This window comes from Pipistrellus hanaki (genome assembly GCF_964339955.1).
Source record: "Pipistrellus hanaki genome assembly, chromosome: 5".
Lineage (NCBI taxonomy): Eukaryota > Metazoa > Chordata > Mammalia > Chiroptera > Vespertilionidae > Pipistrellus > Pipistrellus hanaki.
In genome coordinates this window covers 81,306,789-81,334,063 of record NC_140507.1, presented here as the reverse complement: position 1 = coordinate 81,334,063, position 27,275 = coordinate 81,306,789, and the positions used below count along the sequence as shown (strand labels likewise).

The 27,275-nt window shown below is 58.4% G+C and overlaps 1 protein-coding gene across 6 annotated transcripts; it reads left to right on the top strand.

Annotated features, from left to right (window-relative positions):
- The first annotated feature begins 1,079 nt into the window (after window positions 1-1,079).
- Window positions 1,080-25,750, top strand: PDE4C (phosphodiesterase 4C). Of its 6 annotated transcripts, none has more exons than XM_084884680.1 (17): window positions 1,080-1,246; window positions 2,231-2,291; window positions 6,817-7,022; window positions 17,670-17,855; window positions 18,346-18,382; window positions 18,474-18,547; window positions 18,679-18,731; window positions 19,075-19,187; window positions 19,267-19,360; window positions 19,873-20,036; window positions 20,222-20,320; window positions 20,716-20,880; window positions 20,965-21,064; window positions 21,716-21,870; window positions 23,076-23,198; window positions 23,423-23,605; window positions 24,293-25,750. In XM_084884680.1, exons 2-17 carry the CDS (start codon window positions 2,250-2,252, stop codon window positions 24,698-24,700), a joined length of 2,202 nt encoding a protein of 733 aa, XP_084740806.1. In that variant the 5' UTR covers window positions 1,080-1,246; window positions 2,231-2,249; the 3' UTR covers window positions 24,701-25,750. The 6 variants fall into 6 exon arrangements, with proteins under 6 accessions (XP_084740806.1, XP_084740807.1, XP_084740808.1 ...); XM_084884681.1 differs by lacking the exon at window positions 1,080-1,246 and adding an exon at window positions 1,853-1,880; XM_084884682.1 differs by lacking the exons at window positions 1,080-1,246; window positions 2,231-2,291; window positions 6,817-7,022 and adding an exon at window positions 14,866-15,070 and having other exon boundaries at window positions 24,293-25,749.
- The last annotated feature ends 1,525 nt before the right edge of the window (window positions 25,751-27,275 follow it).

Sequence of the window (27,275 nt, the reverse complement as noted above, 5' to 3'; positions counted from 1 at the left end):
TGAGATGGGGGCCGGTTGGGGGCCGCCATGCCAAGCAGAGCAAGGCCCTGGTGCCTGAACACGCCCTGTGTGTGTTTTCCTCCAGGAAACAATGGGCCAAAGGCCATCCCTGCCCATCGCCCACCAGAGCGACCCTGTGGGGCGGGGACTTGGATGGGCCGGGCACCTGGGGAGGGACAAGGTTGGAATAAAGCCCCTACCATTCCTCTGAGGCCTCCTGAATTGTGGATTCCTGTCCTACTGCGTGCTAGAGTCTCTACCCTCATGGGGCCCACAGCCCTGAGGGGCGGAGACAGACCACAGCCAGGGGCTCAAATAACATTCCAGATGGTTCCGAGGGCGACGGAACCACATGTTGGCGCTGTGGCCAGATCCCGGTGGCCTGTGTGTCCAGTTTGCTGACTGGCAGGGGGGTTTCTCTGGGGAGGCACCCTGGGGAGAGCCAGGCGGGTGTCACAGGAAGCAGGCACAGCCCGGAAGAAGGCCCTGGGGCAGGAGGGACGGGGGTGTTTGGGAAACAGCAGAGAGGTGTGTGGTCCGTGGGAAGAGGGGAGGGTTTAACCTGAGCACCTGGTGGAGTTTCAGCCGGTAGGTGGTGGGGTCTGCTCGGCCTTCCTCAGGGGCTTAAGGGGCAGATAAGCAGAGGGAGAAGGCATAGCAGGAGGCAGGGGCAACCCTATGCAGAGGCTTGCAGGCAGGAAAGCCCAGAAGCAGATGGAGAGCAGGGAGTCAAAACGCCCCTCCCCCCATTGCTGCTTTTCAGCTCTGAGCTGGACCCCACGCTCTCCCCTCCCACTGGACAGGAGGGGACACCGAGTTTGGGGGAGCAGGCCTGGGGAGGGGGCCCTCGGCAGGTCAGGGGACCCTTCCTGCTGCCTGCTCCTGTCCCCCCAGGCCCTGGGGCTTCTCCGCGGGGACAGGGAAGCTCCGTGCGCCTTGGCCAAGGCTGGGCCTGGCGCCGCCCCTCCTGGGTTTAGCTGCCGTGAAATGCGTGGTCAGAGAGCCTGGCGTCAAGGTCACCCACACGTTGGGGAAAAGCCGGCGGAGGGACAGTCATGCTCTGGTGATTCCGGGGGCAGCGGGCGGCCATGCTGGTGAAACATTAACCTGTGGCTCCGGAGGCAGAAGCACCACAGGAACTCCTGTCCCTGCCGTGGGGCCCGTGAACTTTCCGGGGCCGGTTCGGCGGCGGCTCCGGCTGCTGCGCGTCGAGGGGCTCCGACCGGAGTGGCAGCGCGGCAGCGAGGTGAGCCACTTTCCGGGGACCCCTGAGGGCCGCCCCCAAACCCAGAGGGCTCTGCGGGAAGCACAGTGTCCCAGACCTCAAGCCAGTAAAACCTTCCCGGTCTTATGGCACTTCTCTCTGTCTTTCTGTCTGTCTGCATCTCTCTGTCTCTCTGTTCCTCTCTCTGTGTCTCTCCATCTCTCTCTCTCTGTCAATGTCTGTCTCTTTCCTCTTTCTCTCCCTCCCCCACCAGCCCCTACTTTCTCCATCCCTCTGTCTCTCCATTTTTCTCTCTGACTCCCTGTGTTTCCGTCTCTCTCCCTCTCTCATAAGCAAACACAGGAACAATTAAACTTAACACCCCCTTCCCTGTTCTCCCACACTAGGTCAGCCTCCTGGCCACTCTCTCTCCCATACCCGTTTCTCTCGGTGATATCTCCCCGTCACTCTGCCCGCAGCCTCCTGGCTGGGCCCTGAGGGTGGTGTGTGGGTGTGTCCGGTCTGGGCCTGGCGCTGACAGTTAAGGGCTCTGCTGAGGGAACCCTGGGCCGCCCTCTTGGGCAGGTCCCATCCTCCCCTACCCAGCTCCATGGCAGGTCACAGGACTCGGCCGTGGCGCTGTGTGCCAGGCCTGCCTGGGCCTCACAGAGGCCGTGTGAGTCTGGAGTGCTCTCAGGCAGTGAACTGGGCTCTCCAAACCCTCCAGAGCTGGTCTGAGAGCTGAGGGCTCCCCCATGGGACCCGGGGCCAGGGGACGTCTCCCTGGGGGACCTGATGGTCCCGAGCTGCTGACACAGCAGGGAGAAGGGCGGGGGCTTAGGAGTGTATGTGGGCACGCAGGCCCTGTGCCTGGATGGAGGCCCCTGCAGAGGTTCAGGTGGTGTCCTAGCTGCCTCAGTTGAGTGTCTGTGGGTTCCAGGAGAGGGTGCGGGGTGTGGGAGTGAGCCCCATCTAGGGGGCAAGGCTGGACCCCCGGGGCCTGGGGTTTCACATCCGTCTCCCCAGGTTCAGAGACGCCCGCAGCATGAGGCGCAGCGGAACAGCACTTTCCTTCCTGCTCAGCGAGGTGAGTGGCAGGAGATGGCCTTCTACAGGCCATGGGGAGGGGCGTCCCAGCAGCCCCCCTACTCGGAAACACCCAGAGCTGCCTGGAGACCCACTTCCAAGTGGGGGAACCAAGGCCCAGAGAGGCCACTCGAAGTCTGAGACTCAATCCAGGTGTCGAGCCCAGGGTTGCGGCCACTATCTTGGGGTACAAGGGACCAAGGGGGCGGGGGAGGCACACTCTTGGTCTGGAACCAAAGTTTTTTATCGCCCAAGGAAAGGAGGCCACCCCTTTGGGGCAGAGCCAATGGCCCCGCTCTGGGAGACTGGCGCAGGCTTACAGGCGGCAGGGAGCTCCTTCAGCAGGAGCTGGGTTTGAATCCCAGGCTGGTCGCTGCCACCTGAGTGGCTGATAACCTCTCCAGGACTATTTTCTCTTCTTTTCTTTTCTTTTCTTTAATATATATTTTATTAATTTTTTACAGAGAGGAAGAGAGAGAGGGATAGAGAGTTAGAAACATCGACGAGAGAGAAACATCGATCAGCTGCCTCCTGCACATCCCCTACTGGGAATGTGTCCGCAACCAAGGTACATGCCCTTGACCGGAATCGAACCCGGGACCTTTCATTCTGCAGGCCGACGTTCTATGCACTGAGCCAAACCGGTTTCAGCACTATTTTCTTTTGTAAAGAAAGAAAATGGGGGGGAGGGGAGCTAAAACCTTAAGAGAGATCAGGATGAGCCAGCGGGCAAGTACCCACACACATTAGTACACTTATCCACCCCCATCTCTGAGCCACATCTTCCTCCTCTGTAAAGTGGGGGCCTCTCGGCACTCCCCCAAACATTCAGCTTACAGCATCAGTCACTTCCTTTGCACATGGGGCACCTAGAGCCTGGCCTAGTGCTACACACAGGGGGACAGAGACTCATAGACCGGGAGACGGATGTTAAACTGAGACCAAAAGTGAAGTAGGGGAGTATGAGTGGGGCTGCCCAGGCTGGGCTGGCAGGGCTTCTCCAAGGAGGTGACCACTGAGCTGAAGAATGGATGAAAACAAGCAGCCAGGCGCAGCCGGCATGGCTCAGTGGTTGAGCACTGACCAGTGAACCTGGAGGTCACGGTTCGATTCCCGGTCAGGCACATGCCTGGGTTGCAGGCTCTATTCCCAGGGTGGGGCATGGAGGAGGCAGCTGATCAATGATTCTTATCATTGATATTTCTCTCTCTCTCTCTCTCTCTCTCTCTCTCTCTCTCTCTCTCTCTCTCTCCTCTCTCTCTCTCTCCCTCTTTGAAATTTAAAAAAAAAATCATAAAGCAAATCATATCCCTTGAAAGCCTTCAGTCCACTCTCATAATTCATTCCCAAACCCTCATCCCACCCCCAAGGTCGTGCATCAACTCTCCACTCCACTCCCTCCTGCTGTTCCTCAGACCCACCAGCTTAGCCCCACCTCAGGGCCTTCGCACCTGCTGTCCCTCTGTCTCGTGTGCTATCTCCCAAGCTCGCTCCTGGTCAGCTCCTTCTCCTCGTTCAAGTCTCAGGTGAAAATTACCTCCTCAGAAAGGCCCCCTAACTATGTCTGAGTGACATTTACACGCCTGCCCCCATCACTCTCCAGGTCCTTATGTGGTTTCATTTTCTTTCTAGCACTATACTAACTACCTTATTTTTATTTCTTTTTTAAAATATATTTTATTGATTTTTTACAGAGAGGAAGGGAGAAGGATAGTCAGAAACATCGATGAGAGAGAAACATTGATCAGCTGCCCCCCTGCTCACACCCCCACCCCCACCGGGGACGTGCCCGCAACCAAGGCACAAGCCCCTAACCGGAATCAAACCTGGGACCTTTCAGTCCCAAGCCGACACTCTATCCACTGAGCCAAACCGGTTTCGGCTGAACTGCCTTATTTATCTGTTGGATAAATAAATGGATATGAATGTGGGCAAGTTTCTGGTTCAGTTTCCCCAAGCAGGAAGTGGGCAGCTGATATCAGTGGGCTTCCTGTCCCGGGAGAGGCCTGCTTCCCACACACCCTCTGCTCCCCCTGAACACCCTCCCTCCTCGCTGCTTGGAACCCTCCCTCCTGGGGGAGGCCCCGTGTTGACTACTTAGATTTCCGCAGCAGAATTCAGGTGCCTGTGAGAGGGGGTGGGGGTGTCAGTTGTGCTCAGATTCGGGGATGGCGGGGAGATGTCAGGAGTCCTGGGTCCTAGAGGGATCAAATCTGTGCAAGGAGCTGGGGGAGAGGGTAGCTAAGCAGCCCCAGCTGTGTAACCCACAGCAGGTCATTCCTCTGTGAACACTGACGTCTTCCTCTGTGGCACGGAGACAAGAGGAGAAGAGGAGCCGTGCCATGTCCCGGCACCTGGCAGAGGCTCTGAGGTGCCAACGGCTGTGCACTCCCTTCGGCTTCTTCCCTGCTCCCCTTGCCCTGGCTCTGGCCCTGTGGTCAGCCTTGTGGTCTTGGGCCTCACTTTCTAAATCTGAATGCTGAGTCTGATGGTGGACCCAGACTCATTGGTGAGGCTCGGGGGCGGGGCAGAAAACAGCTGGGCCGCCCTTTGAGCTCCATGTCCCCGCGCACTTCTCTGACCCCCAGCGCACACCCCCTGCTGCGGGTTCCAGTTTGGGTGCCACTCCCCGGGGTCAGCACCGTGGACAGCTCCAGCCTGTGGCTGGTGCGAGCAGCCCCTATAGGTACTTTTCCTTTTTTCTTTTTGTGCAGCAAAGGTGGAAATTCATTACAGAACAAGCACAGACTCCCACGTGGGGAGGGAGAAGAGTCCCCTGTCCCTTTATATATATATAGACAAAACGAACAGCGACGCCCAAACCGGTTTGGCTCAGTGGATAGAGCGTCGGCCTGCGTCCTGAGGGGGTCCCATGTTCGACTCCAGTCAAAGGCATGTACCTTGGTTGCGCCACATCCCCAGTAGGGGGTGTGCAAGAGGCAGCTGATCGGTGATTCTCATCGATGTTTCTAGCTCTCTATCCCTCTCTCTTCCTCTCTGTATTTTAAAAAAGAACAGCGATGCGAGAGGGCATGGGGACAACCGGGACGGTGGCCCTTGGCAGCGGCTGCAGCAGGAGCTGGGCCAGGAGGCCGGCGGGTGGGGGCAGGATGCTGGCTGGGAGCTGAAGGGGGCCTGGGTGTGGCACCGCCCATGGGGTTATGGCACGTGTGGAGCTGGTCACAGACGGGAGAGACCGAGGCAGGGCCAGGTGAGCAGGAGACAGGCACACGTGGGCCAGCCCGGCCACCTAGATCAGGAACCTCTCTGAGCCCGGGGGGGAGTCGGGGAGGAAGGCAGGGTCCGGAGGGCCTCTGTGGGAAGCTCCTCAGGCTCAGGGCCCAGGGGGCGAGGCCGGGCTCTGAGCGGACGGCTGGCCCTTCCTGACGGCCCCTATTCTTCCTTTTTAAAATATATTTTATTGATTTTTTACAGAGAGGAAGGGAGGGGAGAGAGATAAGAGAGCTAGAAACATCGATGAGGGAGAAACATTGACCAGCTGTCTCCTGCACATCCCCCACTGGGGATGTGCCCAAAACCAAGGTACATGTCCTTGAGAGGAATCGAACCTGGGACCCTCTGCAGGCCGATGCTCTATCCACTGAGCCCCTATTCTTTTATCACCTACGACCCAGAGGAATTGGTACTGTTTTCTTACCACCGCCCCTCCTCCATGGGGAAACTGAGGCATGCTTGCCCTAGAGACCAGGCAGCATGAACTGAACCAACCCCAGATCTGCTGGGCTGGAGAACTTACATTCCAGACTCATTAACTGAACCTGATTCAGTTTGGTGTTTAAATGCCTCTAGTGTCTACTCAGAGCATGTTTGCAAACAGCCTTTTATTTAATTTCTCCTGTCCAGTCCTTCCTTTAAGAAATGAACTGAGGCTTAGCGTCCAGAATCCCATCCCCACCATTTATTTAACCAACTGCAACCTCTGGCAAGTTACTAAAGCTCTGAGACTCAGTCTTCCTTTTTGTAATATGAAGATAATGGTACAACATGGCCTCCCCGTGCCTCATGGGCTGACCCCCAAGGGTTTCTTAGAACAGCCCCTATGTGGAATGAGTATGCAAGATAGACTGGCCATCGGTACTGCCATTATGATTCACTTGTTTACTTACTGCATGTTTTATTTTTATATTTTAATAAGTAATATAATTTATGAAATACCATTAAAGTGCCTATTATTATAACAAATAGCAGTATAAATTACATGATGTTATAAATAATGAATATACTGCATATTAATTGATGAATAAATAAATATTGCTGTAATACCTACTCTAGGCCAGTCACTATTCACATCTGGCAAGGCTGAGGTCTATCTCCCCATTTCATAGATGAGAAAACTGAGGTTCAGAGAAGTGAGTTCACTCAGGGGGGCAGTGAAACTGAGATCCAGCTCTCTGGGCCAGACAGGCATCTGGGTGAAGGAACCTCAGAGCCGCACGGTCCCAGGGAGCCAGGAAGGTCCTGTGCCTGGGAAGTCACTCACGTCTTGCTACTGTGTCTCTCCCTAGCGGGTCCGAGAGTCTGCGGACTCCAGCTCAGCCCCTGCGAGTCCCCGTGGCAGTGGTGTCATCTGGAGACGCTTCTCAGGGACCCCGTTGCTGCCACCGCTGTCGAGCCGCCTCAGGCCCCCGGGAGACACTGAGCCCAGCTCCTGTGTGGTGTTCACCATCGGGGCTCGAGGGACAGAGCAAGGCCACGGTCCAGCTTCAGGCAGGTGAGGAGGCAGAGGGGAATCCAGGGGGGCAATCCCAGGAGAGAGAGGAAAATGGCTCATCTAGATGGACATTTCTTTAACTTGTTCATAAAGCACTTATTGAACACCTATTGTGTGCCAGGCCCTGTACTAGGGGCACAGCCGTGGGCACGTAGGTGCTCATAGGCTGATGGTGGAGACAGAGTCATACCAACCAGAGAGATGAAGGTGCCGTGGAGCCCAGGGGGCTTCTGGCCCAGCCCTGGGGAGTAGAGGGTGAGAAAGGACTTCTTGGAAGAAGTGGCAGCTAAGGATGAAGAGGTGGCTAAAAGGATGAAGAGAATCAGCCAGGAAGAGCACAAGGAAGGAACAGATTGTGCAAAGCCTCAAACTCAAGAGGACCAGGTGTGGTGTATGAGGAGTTGAATACAGATCGACATGGCTGGAGGGGGGAGGAGAGCCTCGGGAGGTGGGAATGGTGTAGTGGGGAGACATGGATGTGTTTTCAAGAGAGTGAATGGTTACGATCGGCATTTTAAAAAATTCCTCTGGCTTCTGGTGGGAGGGGGGTTTTGTCAGGGGCAGGGTGGAAGCAGCAGGAGCCCAGGGAGAAGGCAGTTCTAGGCAGGAGATGGTAGTGTCTGAACCAGGCTGGGAGCCATGGCTGGAGAGGAGTAGGCAGATTCGGAAGTTATCTATGAAGTAGACACACCAGGCACTGGTGGACACCCACAGAGGGTGAGTGAGAGCAGGGATTGGTGTGGTCTTTGACCCTTCACACACGACATTCATTTACACCTCCCAGCACCTGTCTCTAATCCCCACACCGAGAGGTGGGGACACCATCATTACCCCCACTTTCCAGAGCAGAAAACAAGCTTGGGGAGGGGAAGTGATAACTGACCAGCAGGAGAACACATGTCCCCCACCAGTGGGTCAAGTTGTCCCTCACGGTCAGTTCTGGAGGACAGGGGATTGAGAGGAAGGCCAAGAACTGAGCCATAGAAGTAAAGGACAGGCCTAGCCAGTATGGCTCAGTGGCTCACTGTTGATCCATGACCCATCGATCAGGGTGCGATTTCCAGTCAGAGCACAAGTTGTGGGCTTGATCCCTAGTAGGGGCCATGCAAGTGGCAGCCAATTAATGATTCTCTGCCATCAGTGATGTTTTTATCTCTCTCTCTTTCTCCCTCCTCTCTCTCTCTGAAATCAATAAAAACATATTTAACTTTTTTTAAAGTAAAGGGCAGAGAGGAGTCACTTGTTTTTCATCACTCAGCAAGACATGGCAATCCTCAGTCTGTCTGGCTCCATGGCCCAGATATTTTCCATTTCTCCAACCTAGTGATACGAGCCAGGGTAGAAGGTAGAGTGTCCCTGGTAAATATCCATAAAATATCCTCTATGCCCTCTCAAAAAATCAGGGCTCTTTCTGTTCACAAATTTTCTGCACCAAGGCCTTCCTACCACAGCCTAGTGCCTGCACTTCTCAGCCCTACTCTTGTCCACATCCACTTCTTTTTAAAAATTGTATTTATTTCTTTTATTTTAAAATATATATATATTTTATTATTTTGTACAGAGAGGAAGGGAGAGAGATACAGAGTTAGAAACATCAATGAGAGAGAGTCATCGATCAGCTGCCTCTGGCACACCCCCTGCTGGGGATATGCCCGCAACCAAGGTACATGCCCTTGATCGGAATCGAACCCGGGACCCTTCAGTCCCTAAGCCGACGCTCTATCCATTGAGCCAAACCGGTTTCGGCTAAAAATTGTATTTATGGATGAGAATGAGAGAGGGGGGAGGGTGTTGTTCCACTTATTTATGCATCCATTGGTTGATTCCTGTATGTGCCCCGACCAGGAACCCCCAACCTTGGTGTATCAGGACAATGCTCTAATCAACTGAGCTACTTGGCCAGGGTGTCCACATCTACTTCGGTTAATCATGATAGAAAGTGTTCTTACCCTTCCTTTTCCACTTCCCGGGAAATTTCTCATGAGATTAGAATGCCTGGCGGGAAGGGCCTTGAGTTTCTGGAACTGGGGAAGGGAGGGGAGAGGCATGCCTGTGAGGGGCCCATGGTGTGTCACAGAACAAATGAGATTCTGCCATTTCCGCCGGACACAGGTGTGGCTATACAAGGGTGCCCTTCTTTGCCCACTCCCACTGTTGGCGGCCCTGACCAGAGGCGGCTTCTGTGTGCCCACACCAGGCACGCAAGTTCTTCTGTTCTTCCCAGATCCCTACCCTGTGTGAGTGAGGAATTTTAGGACTCCAAAGAGACCCCATCTGAGTCTGAATGTCTAAGCTTACCTTCCTGAGCTTGGAGGATAGGTGGCTATTTGTTACCACCTCTGAAGACCAGAGCCTTTGACTCTGCTTCCAGACTCCTTTGCTACCGTCACTGGGGAGGGCTGAGGACCCGCCGCTGTTCAGCTTTCAGCACCTCCGTGCGGACGGCGCCCTAGTCTGGAGGTGTTCAGGAACCCCGTCTCCCTGCCTTGACTTCAGCACCAACAGGTCGAGGACAGCAACTCGCTGTCTCACCCGCCCTCCGTCTACTCCCTTCTTCCCTTCCAAAGCCAGAAGGGACAGTGCCTGGACGCTGGGGGTCTCCCAAGGCCCTGCCTCTCTGCTCTCCAATCGGGAGGACAATTTCTGTCTTCTCCGCCCCAAGTCCAAGTCCATGACAGGAAAACGACAGACCATTCTCGGCGCTGGGCAGCGGGGAAGAGAGGGAGAGGGTCTCCCCAGCACCTGTCTCTAATCCCCACGCCCAAGTTCTCCACCTCCCGACGCCCCACCCCGCTGTCCTTCAGCACCATTGGACGCGGACAGCTCCTCGGCGTCCGCCCCACCTTGAGCCCCTGTTTACACCGCTGGCGCCCACAGCGCCTCGTCTCCACCCTCGCCCTCCCTGGCAGACAGGGGCGCAGACACAGACATTCCTCATCCCGGGAAGGCTCCCTCCCCTCCTCTCCCTGCTGCCCTCCGCTGGCGCATGGAGACCCCGGGGGTACCAGAGGGGGCGTGGGCACCCGGCGAGCTGACCCGCGCTCTCAGCGGCCAGGGCTCAGCCAGACCCCCGAAGCACCTGTGGCGGCAGCCGCGGTGCCCCATCCGTATCCAGCAGCGATTCTACTCCTCGGACCCGGACAAGTCTGCGGGCCGCAGCCAGCAGAACCGGGGTCCGCGGCGGCGGGGGCTCCAGAAGTCGAGGTGCTCCTGGCCCACCTCCTTCCATAGGTGGTAGGTGGGCGTGGGGGGGGGGCCGGACCCGTGGGAGTTGGGAAGGGATCTTGCTTCTCCAGGGGGCGGGGTCTCTACTGTTCAGCTCAGGCCGGTGCTTTAGAGGAAAACACTGTTTTTACATGGGGTGACGCTGGGGTGACACATAATTGTTTATGGGGGGGGGGGGTGCCTGGGAGTGCCAGGTGTGGCTGCATCTAAGTGTGTGTGAATCTGGGCAATTGTGACCCTGTGTGTGCTCCGTCCCACTGCGTGAGTGTTCGCAGCCAGCTAGCTGCTGCCCCTCGGTGGGTGACCAGAGGTGCTCGGTCGTACGTGCACCAGCTGAGTATCTGCCTGTGTGCTTTGCCCTTGTGGTCCTTGTGGGTATGTGGACCAGTGAGGCTGTCTTTGCTGTAACACAACTGAAGTCCTTTTTTAGACCCTGGAGTGTCCGCGGATGTTTGTGGGGTTGGAGCCACACCAAGCATCTGAGAGGAACAGGTCGGGCTGTCCCCAGCCCTGGGGGAGGGAGCTTGCTCTGAGGCCCGCCTTGCCACCAACCCTCTCCCCCACCGCTGGCCCCTGTCGCCAGGAGGAGGAAGCCTGAGCACAGGATGTTCCTTCCCTGAGAAAGGATGGGGTGCAGAAGGGGGTGCTGAGGGGGAAGGGCTGCTCCTCCTGTTTCCTATAAAAGGTGAGTGGGACGACAAAAGAGATGGAGAGAAACAGAGGTGGGAGTCTCCGCTGCTGGGCCAGGCTGGAGGGCCCAGGAGTCCCAGACTCTTCTTGGGTGGGAGGGGGCCTGGGCTTGGTCAGGCTGGTCACCTCAGGGGAGTCAGTTTCCTCTCTAGATTGTCATTCTCCCACCTCGGTCCATGGACCGCCTAGGGCAGTGGTCAGCAAATCGTAGCTAGCGAGCCACATACGGCTCTTCCACAAAATACCACAGCCTGGGAGAGTCTATTTTGAAGAAGTGGCGTCAGAAAAAGTTTACGTTTAAAAAAATGTGGCTCTCAGAAGAAATGTCAATCGTTGCACTGTTGATATTTGGTTCTGTTGACTGAGTTTGCCGACCCCTGTCCTAGGGTTCAACTCCCCAGCCCCAAGGCATCTGGGATTGGAGCTCTTCCCAGGTGACCCAGCAGGTCCGCTGCCTCCATTTCTACTTCCCAGCCCTCAGCTCCCCCTGCCTCCCCCCTCCCAGTGACTCATAATTTTCCATCTTCAAGAAAGAACAAACAGAGACTGGATTGGGGCCCGTCCGGGGGGAGAGCCCACGTGGCTCTGAAAGGTTCTGGGACGGGTGTGTCCCTGTGAACGGGAACTTGCGAATCCTGCCCATGTGTGTATGTGCTGATGTGGGGAAGGGGCTCAGCGCTCAGGTTCAGGCCCACTGGGTTCAAGGCCAGTCTGCTAGGTGCTCCCCAGCAAGCAGAGAATACTAACGAAATGCAAACACACAGCTGTACTTCCTGGTCCCCCACTGTGGCTCTTTCCCCCACTGTCCCAGGTGGGACACTTGGGTCTGGAAGGATCCTAGCATCTCGTTCAGCAAACATTTATTAGCTACCTACTGTGTGCAAGGTCCGGTACTGGGGACACAGCCATGGGCAAGCGGGGGCTCACAGGCTGATGGTGGAGACAGACTCATACCAGCTGGAGAGAGAAGGCCTCTGACCCAGCTTTGGGTGTGTGTGTGTGTGTGTGTGTGTGTGTGAAGAGGGCCTGCTTGGAAGAGGTGGCATCTAACCTTAACCTGAAGGTTGAAGAAAAGTCAGCCAGAGTGCAGGGAAGGGCTTGCCAATTAGATGGAACAAACCGTGAAAAGCCTCAGACGCAGAAGGACCAGGTATACGAGGAGCTGAATGTAAATCAATGTGGTAGGAGAGTGGGAGGGAGACTCCCGACTGCCTCCCAAGCACTCACTGAGAGCCTGTGGAGTGCTGGGCCCTCAGGGCACAGCTGGCAGCAAGGCAGACCTGGTCCTGCCCTCGAGGGGCTGGTGGGCAAGGCAGAAACAGATCAAATAATGATGACAATACATGTGAACTTGTACTTGTGAGAGAAGGTGCTCTGAGAACATTTACCCAGCTGGTCGGGGAGGGCTTCCTGGAGGGGTGATCTGAGAGAGGAAGAGGCAGCAGGGGAAGCTTGTAGGGGCAAGGACATGTGTGAGAGTGAGCCTGGCTGATCCAGCAAGGAGCGGGATGAAGCCCCCACAGCGTGAACCAAGAGGAAGAGGGCTGGAGGCCAGCAGGGGTCCGGCACCACAGGGCCTCCGGAGAGGTGTGGACTCAGAGGAGAGGGCAGCGAGGAGCCACAGGAGGGTCTGGAGCAGAGGAGGGCGAGATCAAACTCATGTGGGCATCTGCACACGTGACACCGCCCCCACGCTCTTCTCCCTGTCTAGACTCCATGGAGACAGGAAAGTCATTTCTCTCGCCTGTTTGTCCTTAAATGGGCACAGCACCCGCATCCTGTCTCCCGGGGGCCCTCTGGTGGCAGGAGAGAAAAGTGCTTGCCCAGGCGGAGATGCTCAAATGGGGGAGAGGGGATGAAGATGTGCTTAGGGCACCAGAGACTGCAGGGCACCTCCTCAGGTCATGCAGCACACAGGGACAAAGTGAGAATAGGGGTCCCCGGGCCCCCCCATCCTCCAGCCTCTGCCCTTTACCCCCCGCAGGGATTGGGGCCACCCAGGGTCAGGCAGGCCAGATTCCAATGCTGAGTGTCAGCTGTGAGTCTCAGTTTCTCCATCCAAAAAGCTATTAATAACACATTACTGTTAAAACTGTTAATAAAATATTTAAGGTTGAATCTATTAATGAACATTAATATTAAACTGTTGATAAAACATTCATGAAGCCTGGGACTTCAGAGGGGATGGAGCCAGTGAAGCATTAAGTGGGAGAGAGCACTGGCTGGGTAATCCATGTGGCAACTGGACACACCTCTCCGTGCCTCAGTTTCCCCATTCCCCCCAAATGAGCAGAATAGTCTCACTTTCAAGAATTGCTCCAAAAAAGCAAGTGACTGTTAGGTGCACAGCCCTTGGCTCAGAGCCAGGCAAGTAGGAAGTTGTTTGTATCGATGTACTTAGTCTTAACCTTCCATTTCATGCTGCGACTTTAGGGGAGGGACTGAATTCCTCCGTGCCTCAGTTTCTCCTAGGGGACAAAAGACTATGTAAGCCCCTCCCATGGAGCTGGGATGGTGCCGAGGCCCCTGGGAGGGATCCTGGCCCCCGAGGCTCCACCAGGCGGATCCTGGCCGCCTCTAGCCCCCGGGGATCGGCTATATTTAGGTGCAACCGCAGCAGCTACAGAGGGTATTTTTGTCTCGGGGACAGCAAGTCTGTTCCCACCAGGTGTCTGGTTGAAGGGCCGCAGATGGTAGGAGGGGCTTCCCAGACAGACCCTTGAGACTCCTTGTCCTCCTGGGCCCCAGCATGACCCCTCCTTGAACCTCCATTTTTCTCATCTGCACAATGAGGCCAACAGCGTGGTTAGGAGGTCAGGAGAGGGTCAGGATCTCCTCCCGTGGTGCCTCAGGCTCCCTCCATTGAAGCCCTGATCACCCCAAGCTCTATCTCATATTTCCCTAGAAATGGGGGTTCCCCACAACTGCTATAGTCCTCCCGGAGGCAAGGCCTAGACAGTGGGGGGGGGGTCGGGGAGGCCCAGCCTCCCTGGACCTCGGTGGCCTCTGCCTGTGATGTGGGCACTTGGGGTCCTGCCTCCCAGTGTGACACCCTCTGAGATGTGCTTCCTTCCCTCAGTACAGAGCAGGGCTACCAACCTGGTTCAGGCCCCCAAACTCCCAGACCCCAGAGGTGAGGGCTCCCTGTCACACACACACACCCCAGGTCCTTCCTGGGGCAGGGGCGGGGGGGGGGGGGGTAGCTGATGTTTCACAGAACAGGAGATTGGCTGGAGTGGAGAGCGGATGTTTGTCCAGTGGAGACAGCAAGAGAGGGAAAAGGATCCGGAGACAGGGCCTGGGGTATGTCAGAGCGGGTGGGGGTCAGGCGGGGACTTGTGGAGGGGCCTGGAGGAGGAGGAGCCTCTTCCTGGCCCTCTGCCCTGCCATGAAGTTTATGTCTGTTACCACCTTGTTTCCTCAGTTTCCTTACCTGGCAAAGGAGTAAGGGTTTGTTGCTGCCAGGCAGCCCCTTTGTGGCTCCAGGCCTCAGTTTCTCCATCTGGAAAACGGGCAGAGAGGGACTGGAGGCTGGGTGGGACCTGGGCAGCCCCTCAGCGCGCTCCTGCCTAGGTGCCCCGCTCACTGTGGAGGGTGCGTCCCCTTCCGGCTTCTACATCTCAGTCTCCGCAGACAGCTGCAGTCCTGTGAGACAGGCGGGCTGACGAAAGCAGAGTGATATCCGGGTTCTAGGCCCCGGAGGGCCGCCCCCAAAGAGGGGAGCAGAGAGTGGCACCCAGCTCCGGGCCTCAGTGTCCCCATGTCCCCGGGTGGGAGCGTCCCAGAGGGACCAGCGGGGAGGCGGGGCGGGGCGCCCTCTGTCCCCTCTCCGGGCCCCGCCCCCGCGGCCGTCCAGAAAAGGTTCAGGGCCCCCGCTCCGTCCGTCCGTCCGTCCTGCCTCCACGGTCCTGCCTCCACGGTCCTGCCTCCACGGTCCTGCCTCCACGGTCCTGCCTCCACGGTCCTGCCTCCGCGCTGTCTGCGGCGATGCAGGGCACCCCCGCGCCCGCCCCGGCGCCGGGGCCGGGCTCCCCCCGGGGCTCCCCGCGCAGCTCCCCCGGGCTCTTCAGGAAGCTCCTGGTGAACCAGAGCCTCCGCCTGCAGCGGCGCTTCACCGTGGCCCATCCTCTGTGGTGAGGGGAGAGGCGAGGCGGCGGGGGCAGCGGAAGGCCAGGCTGGAGGTGGGGAGGACACAGCCGGGGAGAGCTGGGCCGGGCCGGGGCAGGGCGTGGGCGCTCGGCCCCTCCTGCCCCTCCTGCCCCTCCTGCCCGTGCTCGGTGTGTCTCCCCTGTCCTGTCTCGGACCCCCTCCACCCGCGGTCCGGACACAGGCCGGGCTCCTGCGCCCGCCCCTTCCCAGCTGTGCGTCCCGGAGCGGGGCTGCTGGGCTCACTCTCCCCCGGACCCTCCCGCCTGGGCAGCGGCCTGAGCGCCCGGGAGGGAGGGGGAGGGCGAGGGTCACCCCCGCTGGTCTGCCCTCCTCCACCCGCCCCGGAGGAAGACCCAGGTTAGGAGGCAGGCACCCCTAGCGTGAGGGGGGAGTTTCACGTCCCAGACTGAGAGCGGATCCCCGAGCGCAACTCGGCGGCGTCCTCCGAGGATCTGCCACCGCTCTGGGTTCGAATCCCGCCCCTTCGGGGAGCGACTGAGTGGGGTGTGTGGGGGCGAGGCCAGGGCCGGAGGTGGGACGTGTGGGCGCCGGCCCGTCTGGCACCTCGCGCGGCGCGGTTCCCGCAGCATTCACACCCCTGGAGAGTGTGGCACCGGCGCCGGAGGTCCCTTCCAATGGCCGGTGACGGCTGGCGGGGGCGGGCCAGCCGTGGTGGCGTCTCTGACGGCGCCCCTGCAGCCCGGGAAGGGGTCCCAGCTCCGGGAAAGCGCCCCCAGAGCCCCCAGACGCCTGCTAAGGGCGGTTCCTGCCCAGGGGCGTTGAGGGAGCGCCCTCGGGAGCCAGAAGGTGAGGCTAAGGCATGGCGGGTCCCTCCGAGGCCCTCGTGCCTCAGTTTACCTGCCTAACCCATGAACAGACGTGCGGCTTCCACAGTCAGGGCGACCTCGCACCGCGCTGCCCGCGTCATGGAACCACCGCCTGACCCGCCACTCGCAGCTAAGATTAGAGCAGAAAAACCCAAAACAAAACTTCCCCGGCGGTGACCAGCCTGTAACCCTGAGCGCCGGCTCCTGGGATTCCAGCCCAGCACCGTTACCCTCCCTACGCTCCTCCCCCCGCCCCCCTCCCGCTGCAGCCTCTCTAGGTGCGTCTCCCTTGGGTGCGCTTTCCCAGAGGCGAGGAGGGAGAGGGGTGGCCGCTCCCAGGCCGCCCTTCGGGGGGCAGGTTGCTGGGCCAGCCGCTGGCCTCCCCGGCCGAGCGCCCTCCGCCCGCCCCGCGCCCCCAGCCCCGCGGGTCCGCGTTCGGACGCCCCGACCCTCATGACGTCACCAGGCGGCACGCACGCGCGGTGGTGGCTTCTCTGCTGAAGCCGAACTGATGCCGGGCAAAGCCCTGCGCGCCCGAATCCTCCGGAGCCTGCCGAACACAACCGAACGTTCCCGAACGCACCCGAACCTGCCCGAGCGCGGTCCGACGTTGCCAAGTCGGAAAGAACTCGCCCGACCGAACTCTCAGTTGGACCAGACCCAATAGAACTTACTCAAACCCGACCCCGCCGGACCGAATCCAGCCGAATCCCGGACGGCGGACCTGGTCGGCGGGGAGCAGGTGGACACGGACCCTCGGCCAGAAGCCCCCGGTGTCTGCCTGCCTCCTGCCTGCCCTCTCCCAGCCCGTGACCTGCAGCAGCCCCTCCGCTGCAGAACCTCTGCTCTAGCTCACGTCCCCTCCCCCTCTTTCTCTGACCTCTGACCCCAAGGAGGATGAGCACAGATTCTCCATTAACCAGCCAGGGTGCGGCGGGAGGGAGGGGCCGGGCTGAAAGAGCGAGAAGGGAGGAATTGAAGGTTGCTCGGAGCCAGGGGTGCTGTGGGGAGGATGGTGCTCCGGGAAGAGGGCATGGCCCCTAGCGGAAGCTGGAGGTGGAAGAGCAGAGCCAGAGCGTTAGCTGACAATGAAGCAGGGAGTAAAGGATCAGAGGGTGGGGAGTGGAGGGTGGTAATGGGCACGAGGGCGTGGTAGACTAGGTTGGGGCAGGGCCAAGTGGGCTGAGGGTGTGGGCTGGGGAGGGAACGGGTGACCCAGGGCGTGATCACACTGCCTGGGGGCGGGGCCTCTCCCGGCTGTGGGGAACCTTGGCCTGATTTAGGCAAGACCCAGGCCCCTCCGGAGAAGAGAGCCCAGAAAGCCCGTTTCCAGTCTCTGTGACCTTACGGTGCGCCCTGGACCTCAGCTTCCTTCTCAGTAATATGGAAGCCCAGTTGTCATTCTCAGGTGCTCAGTTGTAGCTACAGGAAAGCGCCCAGGGAGAAGACCCTGCCATGCCTATATTAGAGTCAGGGTAGTCAATGTCCGGAGAAAGGCTGAGACCTACCCATGGTCACACGGACATCTGGGGACAGATCTGAAGCTCACGTCCTGCAGTCAGACTGGTCCCAGCGGGAAGGCTGGTGCCAGGTCCCTGGGTGGGGGTGTGACTGTGAGGCCCGCGGACACACTGGAAGCTGCTCCTTCCTGGCCCACCGTTTGGCTCCAGGGAGGATGTGAAAGCACAGTTCGAGCCACCAAAGGCCACCCGCTTGCCAGGCCCCTCGGCTCTGACCATGCCTCATCTGTCTCCAGCTTTGACCTGGAAAATGCACTCTCGCGTGGGAGAAGCGCTCAGGACCCTCACGTCGGGCCTGGCCTTGGCCAGGCCATCCAGGCCCAGCACGGCCAGCGGCGGGAGTCCTTCCTGTACCGCTCCGACAGCGACTATGACCTCTTGCCAAAGGCCATGTCCCGGAACTCCTCCGTGGCCAGCGACCTGTGAGTCTGGGGCTGGTGGCGTGACACCTATTCGTCTCTTCCTCCTTTTTTTATTCCATTCAGCACACCTCCTTCAAGGGGCTTTTGGAGCTGGGTTTTGAAGTTTAAGTAGGAGTTTGTCAGGCAGCCACTTATTCAGTTGAACATGCCTAGAATGATACCTGGTGATCTGGGCTTGACTTTGGGTGGCAATCCAGAAACCTGAAGTTAGTAGCAACTGAACAGATACCTTAATGAGACCTTCCTGGTAGCCATAATAAAAAGGGGAAATATAATATTCCTGCTTCCCCCATGAGTAAGGTGGGAGGGGCTGGAGTGGCTTTCAGGGAAGAGTCGGGTAAGGGGAGCCGGGGATTGATAGGGCCCCGTGAGGAGAAGTTGGGAAGGAAGGATGTGCTCAGCGGAGGGCACAGTGTGGGCAAAAGCCGTTAGATGGGACCGCGCGGGACATCTCCCTAGCCGCCCTTTCTGACGTCCTGTCTCCCCACAGACATGGAGAAGACATGATTGTGACCCCCTTTGCCCAGGTGGGTGCCCGCTCCTCCCCCTCCCCTGCCTGAGGCAAGCAGGTGGAATCGATCCCCCCTTTTCCAATGTCGATCATTGCCCTCCCAACAGGTCCTGGCCAGTCTGCGGACCGTTCGGAGCAATGTGGCTGCCCTGGCCCACCTGCAAGGCCAAAGAGCAGCCAAGTACATAGGGGGCGGGGCGGGGGCGGGGCGGGGGCGGGGCCTGGCAGGGAGAAGGGCTGGGCGGGGAGGAGCGGGCAGCGGCCGGCGGACAGGTGGGCTGGATGGGGCGGGACCAGCAGACTGTACTGCAGGCAGACAACCATCGGGAGCCCTCCACCTGCCAGCCAGCCCCCTCCGCCTACAGGTAACTCTCCTGCTCCTACCCCTCCCTCACACTATGGGACCGAGGTCAATTTCCTCTCCATGGCCACCTCCCAGCCCATGCATCCGTAGGCTGTGCTCATTGCAGCCCTCCAAAACACCCTCAGGGATGGCGTCTCCCATGCCCACATGGCAGATGGGGAGGCTGAGGTCCGGAGAGGGGCAGAGACCTGCCCACCTGGGACAGATCTGGGACTCAACTCCTGGGGTCTCTAGTGGCCCCGTTGGGAAGGGCTGTAGGGTCTAGATGTAGAGATGGAGACATGAAGGGGCGGGGTCACCGAGTGGGGTGGGGTGGGGCAGGGTTCTGATGGCTCAGCCCACAGAGGACACTGGGCAGAAGCTGGCTTTGGAGACACTGGATGAGCTGGACTGGTGTCTGGATCAGCTGGAGACGCTGCAGACCCGGCACTCGGTGGGGGACATGGCCTCCAACAAGGTGAGGAGGGCCAGCGAGTGGAGAGCATTTGCCTCCCCCCGCAGTGCCCCCTCATCACCGCCCTCACCTTCCCCCACAGTTCAAGCGGATGCTGAACCGGGAGCTGACTCACCTGTCTGAGACCAGCCGCTCGGGGAACCAGGTGTCAGAGTACATTTCCCAGACCTTCCTGGGTGAGCTGCGGTGGGTCCCTGCCTGGGCCACAGACAGAGGGAGGAAGAAAGAAGAAAAGACCTCAGTCAGGGGGAGGCAGAGCAGACAGACAGGGTCATTCCCAGCCACATGGGGGAAGGAGGGCTGGGCCAGAGGGAGGAGCAGGAGGAAGATCCAGGAGGAGAGGACATTAACGCCAGGGTTTTGAAGCATGAGTAGAAGTTTTCCAAGAAGGCGATGGAGGAAACCATCTAGAGAGCTGGAAAGGCCATGGAGCTGCTTGTGGGGAAACACTGAGTCCAGGCTCTCAGGGCCAAGTCCATCGGAAGGGGTTCCTGAGATCAGCCACGAAAAGAGGGGTCACTACAGGCCACATGGGGACTGGGCTCTGAGCTGCCTGGGATCCAGGAACAAAGGAAACAGGTTAATCTGAGGCTTAGCAAAGTCTGGGACCTGAGGCCAGGCAGGACCCCCGTAGCAGGTGAATTGGCTCCTCTGAGTCCTACTCCCTCCCCCCCCGCCCCCCCCGCAGACCAACAGGCGGAGGTGGAGCTGCCCAAGGGGACCCCCAAGGAACCCTCGAGGCCCATGTCCCAGATCAGCGGCCTGCAGGGGCTCCCCTCCAGTGCCAGCCTCTCCGCAGCCGCTGTCCCACGCTTTGGGGTCCAGACTGACCAGGAGGGGCAGCTGGCCAAGGTGGGTTCCCAGCTAGAGCGCTGAGCCCTGGGTTAGGGTTCTGGCTCTATTTGAGTCCCAGTTTGCCCACTTGTATTCTGGGCAAGTGTGGGGGGCGGGGGGATATAAGATCTGGGGGAGGGGCTCACAGGTTCAGAGTCTGGGGAAGCTGGGCCCAGACCAAGCTCCAGTTCTTCACATTTTAGGAGCTGGAAGACACCAACAAGTGGGGGCTGGATGTGTTCAAGGTGGCAGAGCTCAGTGGGAACCGGCCCCTCACAGCCGTCATATTCAGCATCTTTCAGGTACCTCCCGTGGCCTGGGCTACCCATTTCTTCCTACCTCAGGACCTCAGGGGACACACACACCCTTCAACCCCTCCCTGACACCCTGAATGAAATCATGTGAGCAGGGCATTGAAGGATGCATAGGAGTTCACTCGGCTGAACAGTCCATTGCTGTTAGCCAACAGTCCATTGCTGTTAGCCAGGCCCGGAGAGACCTAGTCTGGAGGGAACTGCTGTGGGGGTCAGAGACAGACCAGAGGGCAAGGTCAAGGACCAAGTGATTCCAGAACTGAGGGCATCCTGGAAGATGGGGCGTGAGAGAGAGGGATAGGCGTTCAGAAGGAGAGAAGGTGCGGGAACAGTGTGTGCCGCCGCCTGGAGGAGGTCCTAACGGGCAGCCTGTGGTGAACCAGAAACGGGACCTGCTCAAGACATTCCAGATCCCCGTGGACACGCTGGCCACCTACCTGCTGACGCTGGAGGGTCACTACCACGCCGACGTGGCCTACCACAACAGCCTGCACGCCGCGGACGTGGCCCAGTCCACGCACGTGCTGCTGGCCATGCCTGCGCTGGAGGTACGGTCCCCTAGGCAGGCGGGGCAGAGGCAGGGGGCAGGGCAGAGGGCCCGCCCCTCAGCTCTCATGCCCGTGCCTGCTCAGGCTGTGTTCACAGACTTGGAAGTCCTGGCTGCCATCTTTGCAAGCGCCATCCACGATGTGGACCATCCTGGGGTCTCCAACCAGTTTCTCATTAACACCAGTGAGTTGGGAGGGCCCTGCCTCCACCTGCCCATCATAGGATCTCCAGTGGCTCCCATCCCTGCTTTCAGCCGAGTCTCCCTGTTCATGAAATGGCGGTGACAATCTTCTCCTCCTTGGGTGTTCAGAGCGGGTCCAGGCACATAGTAGACACTCAATAAACGAGAGAATAACAAATGTGGCAGAACTAATCTGAGCCCACTGAGATTTTAAAGTTTAAGGGACCTTTGAGATTACCTGGAAAACTCCGTCAATAAGCAATTATTGGGCACGTTTTGTATACATCCCAGGAGAGCCCTCTCATTTGAGGATCCCAGAGTCTAACTGGACAAAGATTCGGTGGTTCATTCAGCCAGCACTTAGTTCACACTCTTTCCTGCCATGCCAAGTCCCCAAGGAGACCCCAGCCTCGAGGAGGCAGAGCAGAACACAGATGCCCCCAGCCCCATGGAATCAGGGCATGGCGAGAGAGAGAGAGAGAGAGAGAGAGAGAGAGAGAGAGAGAGAGGGAGTCATAGAAGGCTTCCTGAGGAGGGGGCATTAGGGCTGGAGCCTCAATGTGTGAGCAGGAATCAGCCAAGAGTTCACCAAACCTGCCTTTCGGAGACGCGGGCTGGTGGGGCAGATGGTGAGGCGCCCGCCTTCCCCGCAGACTCGGAGCTGGCGCTGATGTACAACGACGCCTCCGTGCTGGAGAACCACCACCTGGCCGTGGGCTTCAAGCTGCTGCAGGCGGAGAACTGCAGTGTCTTCCAGAACCTCAGCCCCAAGGAGTGGCTGAGTCTGCGCAGGATGGTCATCGACATAGTGAGGCCACAGCCCCGGGCCCGGTGGGGCGGCCTTCGCCGGTCGGATCTGGGCCTGAGCTTCCTGGGCTATGAAATGGGGCGCTGGCCCCCTCAGCCCTGGGTGGGGGGACCAGGCCGAGGTTCACACACAAGCGATGTGGAAACAGCTTCCGGGGTCTGAGGGGCAACTCTTCTGAGCCTTCAGTCGGTCCTTTTGGTGTTTTTCTGGAAGACACCAGTAAGTTTTGGGGTCTTGGGCCTCGTTCAATCACTTTACAAGCGTTTGTTGAACACCGGTTGTGAGCTTCACAATGGCCCAGGCGGTTCTGGCCTTTCTGAGATGACAGTTCGTGAGGGAGGCGGACACGTGGGAGGGAGCGGCAGTGGGTACCCCAAAGCAGAGCTGTGATGGATGACGTGTAGGCAGAGCTGTGATGGGGCCATGCTCAAGGTCCGCCAGGGCTTCCCCGAGAGGAAACCCTGAAATTGGAGTCTGCAGGGTGGGGAGGGGAGGAGCTGGGGAGGAGTGTTCTCTGCACACAGAACGGCATGTGGGAAGGGAAACTAGAAATGTGGTGAGACAGGGGTGGGGCCTTGGGGAGAAGGCAGCATTCAGGGGCTGACTGGAGGTTTGGGAAAACGTTTTGAGACTTCTGTCTGATTCTCAGAGAAACCCCTGGGCTGGGAATTCGTTATTCCTGGGCTGGGCCCCTATGGATCCAGTGAAGTTGATTTTTAAACAATTGTGTTTGGGGCCATGGCCACAGGGAGGTTTGGGGAGCACCAGGCCAGGTTCCTCCCAGCTTCAAGTCCACCTATGGCTCCCATGGCCCTCTGGGTAAGTCCCCCTCCTCCCGGAGGCCCTCTCCGCTCCCGTCCACCTCACTGGCTCCAGCCCTAAGTGCTTCCTCTGTGTCCCCAGCTCATCCAGCCCAGGGCCTTGGCACAGGCATGTCCTGGGCTGAGCCTCGCTGCTGCCCTCACCCCCACACTGAAACTTTAACATGTGGGGTGCATCTCATGAGCCTAAAGACCTTGGAGGTGGGACCCCTGACTCAGCTCCTCCTGTGAGCTGGGCTTGCAGCCAGTCTCATTACGCCCCCCCATTTCACAGATGAGGACACAAACTCGGAGGGCCGAGGGGCTGAGGGGTGTGGTGTCCGGGAGTAGGGGGTGGGGTGGCAGCAGTGCTCATCCCTGTCATTCCCCCTCCCCGGCCCTCAGGTGCTGGCCACCGACATGTCCAAACACATGAACCTCCTGGCTGACCTCAAGACCATGGTGGAGACCAAGAAAGTGACGAGCCTGGGCGTCCTGCTGCTGGACAACTACTCCGACCGCATCCAGGTGTGTGGCCGGGAGCACCTGGGTCCCCACGCCTCTCCTTCAGCCACACGGACGAAGCGCCGCCTGTGCGCCGAGTTTGAAGAAACGGAGGCAGAAAGGCTCGCGTGGCGGTGCCTTTGCCACTTCTTCCCCTCCCGGGCCTCCGATCCCCGACCTGGGAGAGGGGTGTGTCCACGGCACCGGCCTGACCGCGGGGGTTCACTGGCCTGGGATGGTCTCCTCAGGTCCTGCAGAATCTGGTGCACTGTGCCGACCTCAGCAACCCCACCAAGCCGCTGCCCCTGTACCGCCAGTGGACGGACCGCATCATGGCCGAGTTCTTCCAGCAGGGCGACCGCGAGCGGGAGTCGGGCCTGGACGTCAGCCCCATGTGCGACAAGCACACGGCCTCGGTGGAGAAGTCCCAGGTCAGAGGGCGACTGGGCCAGGCTGGCGGGCACCGGGGAGGGGGAGGGAAAGGCGTAGCTGAGCCGACCCCATGAGTTCTGGCTGGACCCCTGCTGGTCAACGAGGGACTGAGGCCTAAGGGCATGGTCTGCCCTGGGCTGTGGGGTCAGGCGGGGATCCATTCTCTCTGGGCTACGTACGGGGAGAGGGACCTGCACTCAGGGGGGTTGGAAATGTCTATTCTGAGTGGTGGGGGCCCCTGCAGGGGCTCTTAGTCTGGGACTCATACACCTAGCCCTGAGGGTCTGTGCTGGGGTGAGAGGAAAGACTTAGGGCAGGGGTCTTCAAACTACGGCCCGCGGGCCACATGCGGCCCGCAGAGGAGTCTGATCCTGCCTGCCCGGTTTTTTGGGCAGTGAGCGCAGCCGAGGTGTTACAGTAGGAATTAGTAGTTCATATAGTCCGGCCCTCCAGCTCTCTGAGGGACCGTGATCTGGCCCACTTTAAAAAGTTTGAGGACCCCTGACTTAGGGGTTGGGGGAGCCCAGAGGGGCAGGGTTGTTTGAAGAAGGCTTTGGAGGATGAGTAGGAGTTGGGAAAGGGCATTCCTGGGAGAGAGAACAGCCTAGGCCTGGAGGTTTAACGGGGTCTGGGTTCCATGGTGACTCAGCACAGCCTCCTCCCCGCCCCGCCCCGGTCGCCCCCAGGTGGGTTTCATTGACTACATTGCCCACCCGCTGTGGGAGACCTGGGCGGACCTGGTGCACCCGGATGCCCAGGGCCTGCTGGACACGCTGGAGGACAACCGCGAGTGGTACCTGAGCAAGATCCCCCGCAGCCCCGCGGAGCCCGCCGGCCCCGAGCAGGGCGGCCTCGACAGGTTCCAGCTCCAGCTGACTCTGGAGGAGGCGGAAGAGGAGGAGGAGGAGGAGGAGGAGGAGGAGGAGGAGGAGAGAATGTTGGCTCAGGAGGCCTCAGAGTCACCGGGCACTGACCTCCCGTCCCCTGAGGCCAGCTCAGACCCTGGGGCCTTATGCCTAGACAACCAGATGACCATGGACAAGCCCTGCGTGGACCAGGAGGGCAACGTAGTGGCTGAGCCCTCTGGCTCCTAACGGCCCCCAATGAGTGGGGGGACTTTCCAGGACGCGGTCCCAGGTGACTCAGGGCTTGCCTTCTCCGTACACGGAGGGAGATAGCCTTAGTTCTAGGCAGGTTTCGGGACGGAAGCTGGCTGGGGTCCACTCTGACCGCCGGCTCTGCTGAGCGCTCCTCCTCCAGCGTCAGCTCTGACGTTGGCGCTGGGTCAGGCCCAGCTTCTCCAGTGGTCACTCTTGAGCCACACCCATCACTTATTCTTTCATCAAGAATAATTATTATTATTATTATTCTTTCCTTCTTTGTCAGATATTTATTGGGCACATACTGTGTGCCAGGCCTGAGCCTGCTCTGTGCCCCTGGGGCAGCCCTGTGCATGGGGGGAGGAGTCAGAACCAAGGAGATGCCCCCCACAGGCACCGTCCTTTCATCTGCTGGGCAGCTCCCTGCAGGAGAACGGGGCCTTAAATGGGGAAAAGCTTTGTCCACTCCCAACTCTGGCTCTGGAGCTCTGGAGGGGAGTGGTGAGGGGGCAGCAAAGAGAGGGCTCCCTGTGGGGACATCTCTGAAGACTGAGGTGGCCTGTGGCTGCTTGTGCAGCAGTTATTGCTTTAAGTAGCTGTGATTTCTGTCTGCAGCGCGGCACCTGCTCTCTCTGACCTCAGGACCTCCTGCTGGCCCCTTCCCCCACTCTCCCTCCTATAGGACAGCAACAAAAGCACACACTTCCTGTCACTCCTTCGGTGGGTCTCTGTATCTCCCAATTCTGAGGGTGCCCCAGACACCTCCTAGGGAGGCCTCCTGGGCCTCAGTTTCCCCTCTATGGCCTGATCCTAGTTATTTGGGTAAACTTTGGTTGAGAGGTAGTGTCTGTGACCACCCTGAAATATCTTAGGAATCTGGGGCAGTGAACGTTTCTCTGAAGTTAAATAAATCCTTATTAACTTAAACTGGTATGACTATTTCATGGATGGGGAAACTGAGGCACAGAGCAGTCCTGTTGCCTACTCTACGCTGCTGGGTGCTGGACATTAGCTAGCAGCGCCCCCTGGCGGCGGGAGGCGCAGCGCATGGGGGGTCCTGCTCTCCTGGCTGGCCTCCCCTCTGGCATCTCGCTGGTTGGAGCTCAGCCTAGGGCAGGGATGGATAGGCTGCTCTGTGTTCCAGTGTCAGGTTCCATTCCTGTCTCCGGAAGGTTCCGTATTCCACCCTAGAACTTGTCTCCTTCCCAGCGTGCCTGAAAATGTATGTGTGACCCAGGTCCTCCCAGCATCCTCTGGCTTCCAGAACAGCTCCCTCCATTACTAAATTACTCCACTGATAATTCATAATCTCAGTTATTGATGACAGTCCACAGAGGGAAAATTAAACGTCATTTGGGTCATGAACTTGGTGCATTTGCTTCCGGATCTTTAAAAGGCAAATTAAAAATATATATATATATATATATTTTATTGACTTTTTACAGAGAGGAAGGGAGAGAGATAGAGAATTAGAAATATCAATCATTTGCATCCTGCACACTCCCCACTGGGGATGTGCCCGCAACCAACGCACATGCCCTTGACCTGAATCGAACCTGGGACCCTTGAGTCTGCAGGCCGACGCTCTATCCACTGAGCCAAACCAGTTAGGATCAATTTTTTTTTTTTTTTTTAGGGAATGATTATTTACAGTTTTGCTCTCTGCCCCTTTCCTTACAAGTAATGCATGCTCACCTTAGATAATTTGGGAACAATGGAAACATAAGAAGGAAATAAAATTCAGTTATAACTTCACTCATAAACCATCTATCTTCAGCATTTTACCTTATTTCCCTCTGGATTTTTCTTCACCCATTCATAAGAATGCTAGTATATTCCCCTTGAATTTGTGCTACAGGCATCCCTCTCACTCCCCGTTACTGACTGCACTCTACCCACTCTGGCTTTCCACACCCAAGCACAGCCCCACCTCAGGACCTTTGCACATGCTCTGCCCACCACCTGGGATGTTTCTTTTCTCCTTCACCCTCATCCTTTGGGTCTCAGCTCAGCGAGCTCTCCTCTGGGAGATCCTCCTTAACACCCCACTCCAGGCTGGCACTGGTGGAAGCTCTGGGGAATTCTTTGATTCATGTCCGTCACTCTCTCCAGACCATGACCCCGGGATGCCTGGGCCAGGCCCACTGCACCATCTTCAGTGTCCCCAAACCAAAATGGACTTCGACAACTTCAACAAGTCCCGTGGCCTCCTGAGGCCTTGGTCTTTCCATGGATAAAGAGGGCTCTTGGTGAGGGTCACATAATCACAATAACAGGCAACATCTGAGGAAAGCATGCCCTGAGCTCGGCCCTGAGACACATGCTCAAAGTGCAAATCAACGTGGCCTCTCTCTTCTTCCATTTCACAGATGTAGAAACTGAGGTCCACAGAAGGGGTGACTCCATGTCCCCATGTTATGCTGTTCAGGGTCCTCGCCTTGGTGGCCCACCCTACACCCAAAGAGGAGGGCGGGAGAAAGTCTTTAGGGCCCCTTGGAACACTTAGTTCTTATGGCCCCTTAGGGTGACTCTCGGGGCCTTAGTTTGCCTTCCGTTAAGGGGGAAAAGC

Excerpts from the sequence above, each read along its gene's own strand:
- PDE4C (XM_084884680.1), top strand. The coding sequence starts at position 2,250 with ATGAGGCGCAGCGGAACAGCACTTTCCTTCCTGCTCAGCGAG. Across the intron at positions 17,856-18,345 it reads TCCTCCGTGGCCAGCGACCT|ACATGGAGAAGACATGATTG; the intron begins GTGAGTCTGGGG and ends GTCTCCCCACAG. Across the intron at positions 20,037-20,221 it reads AGGAGGGGCAGCTGGCCAAG|GAGCTGGAAGACACCAACAA; the intron begins GTGGGTTCCCAG and ends TTCACATTTTAG.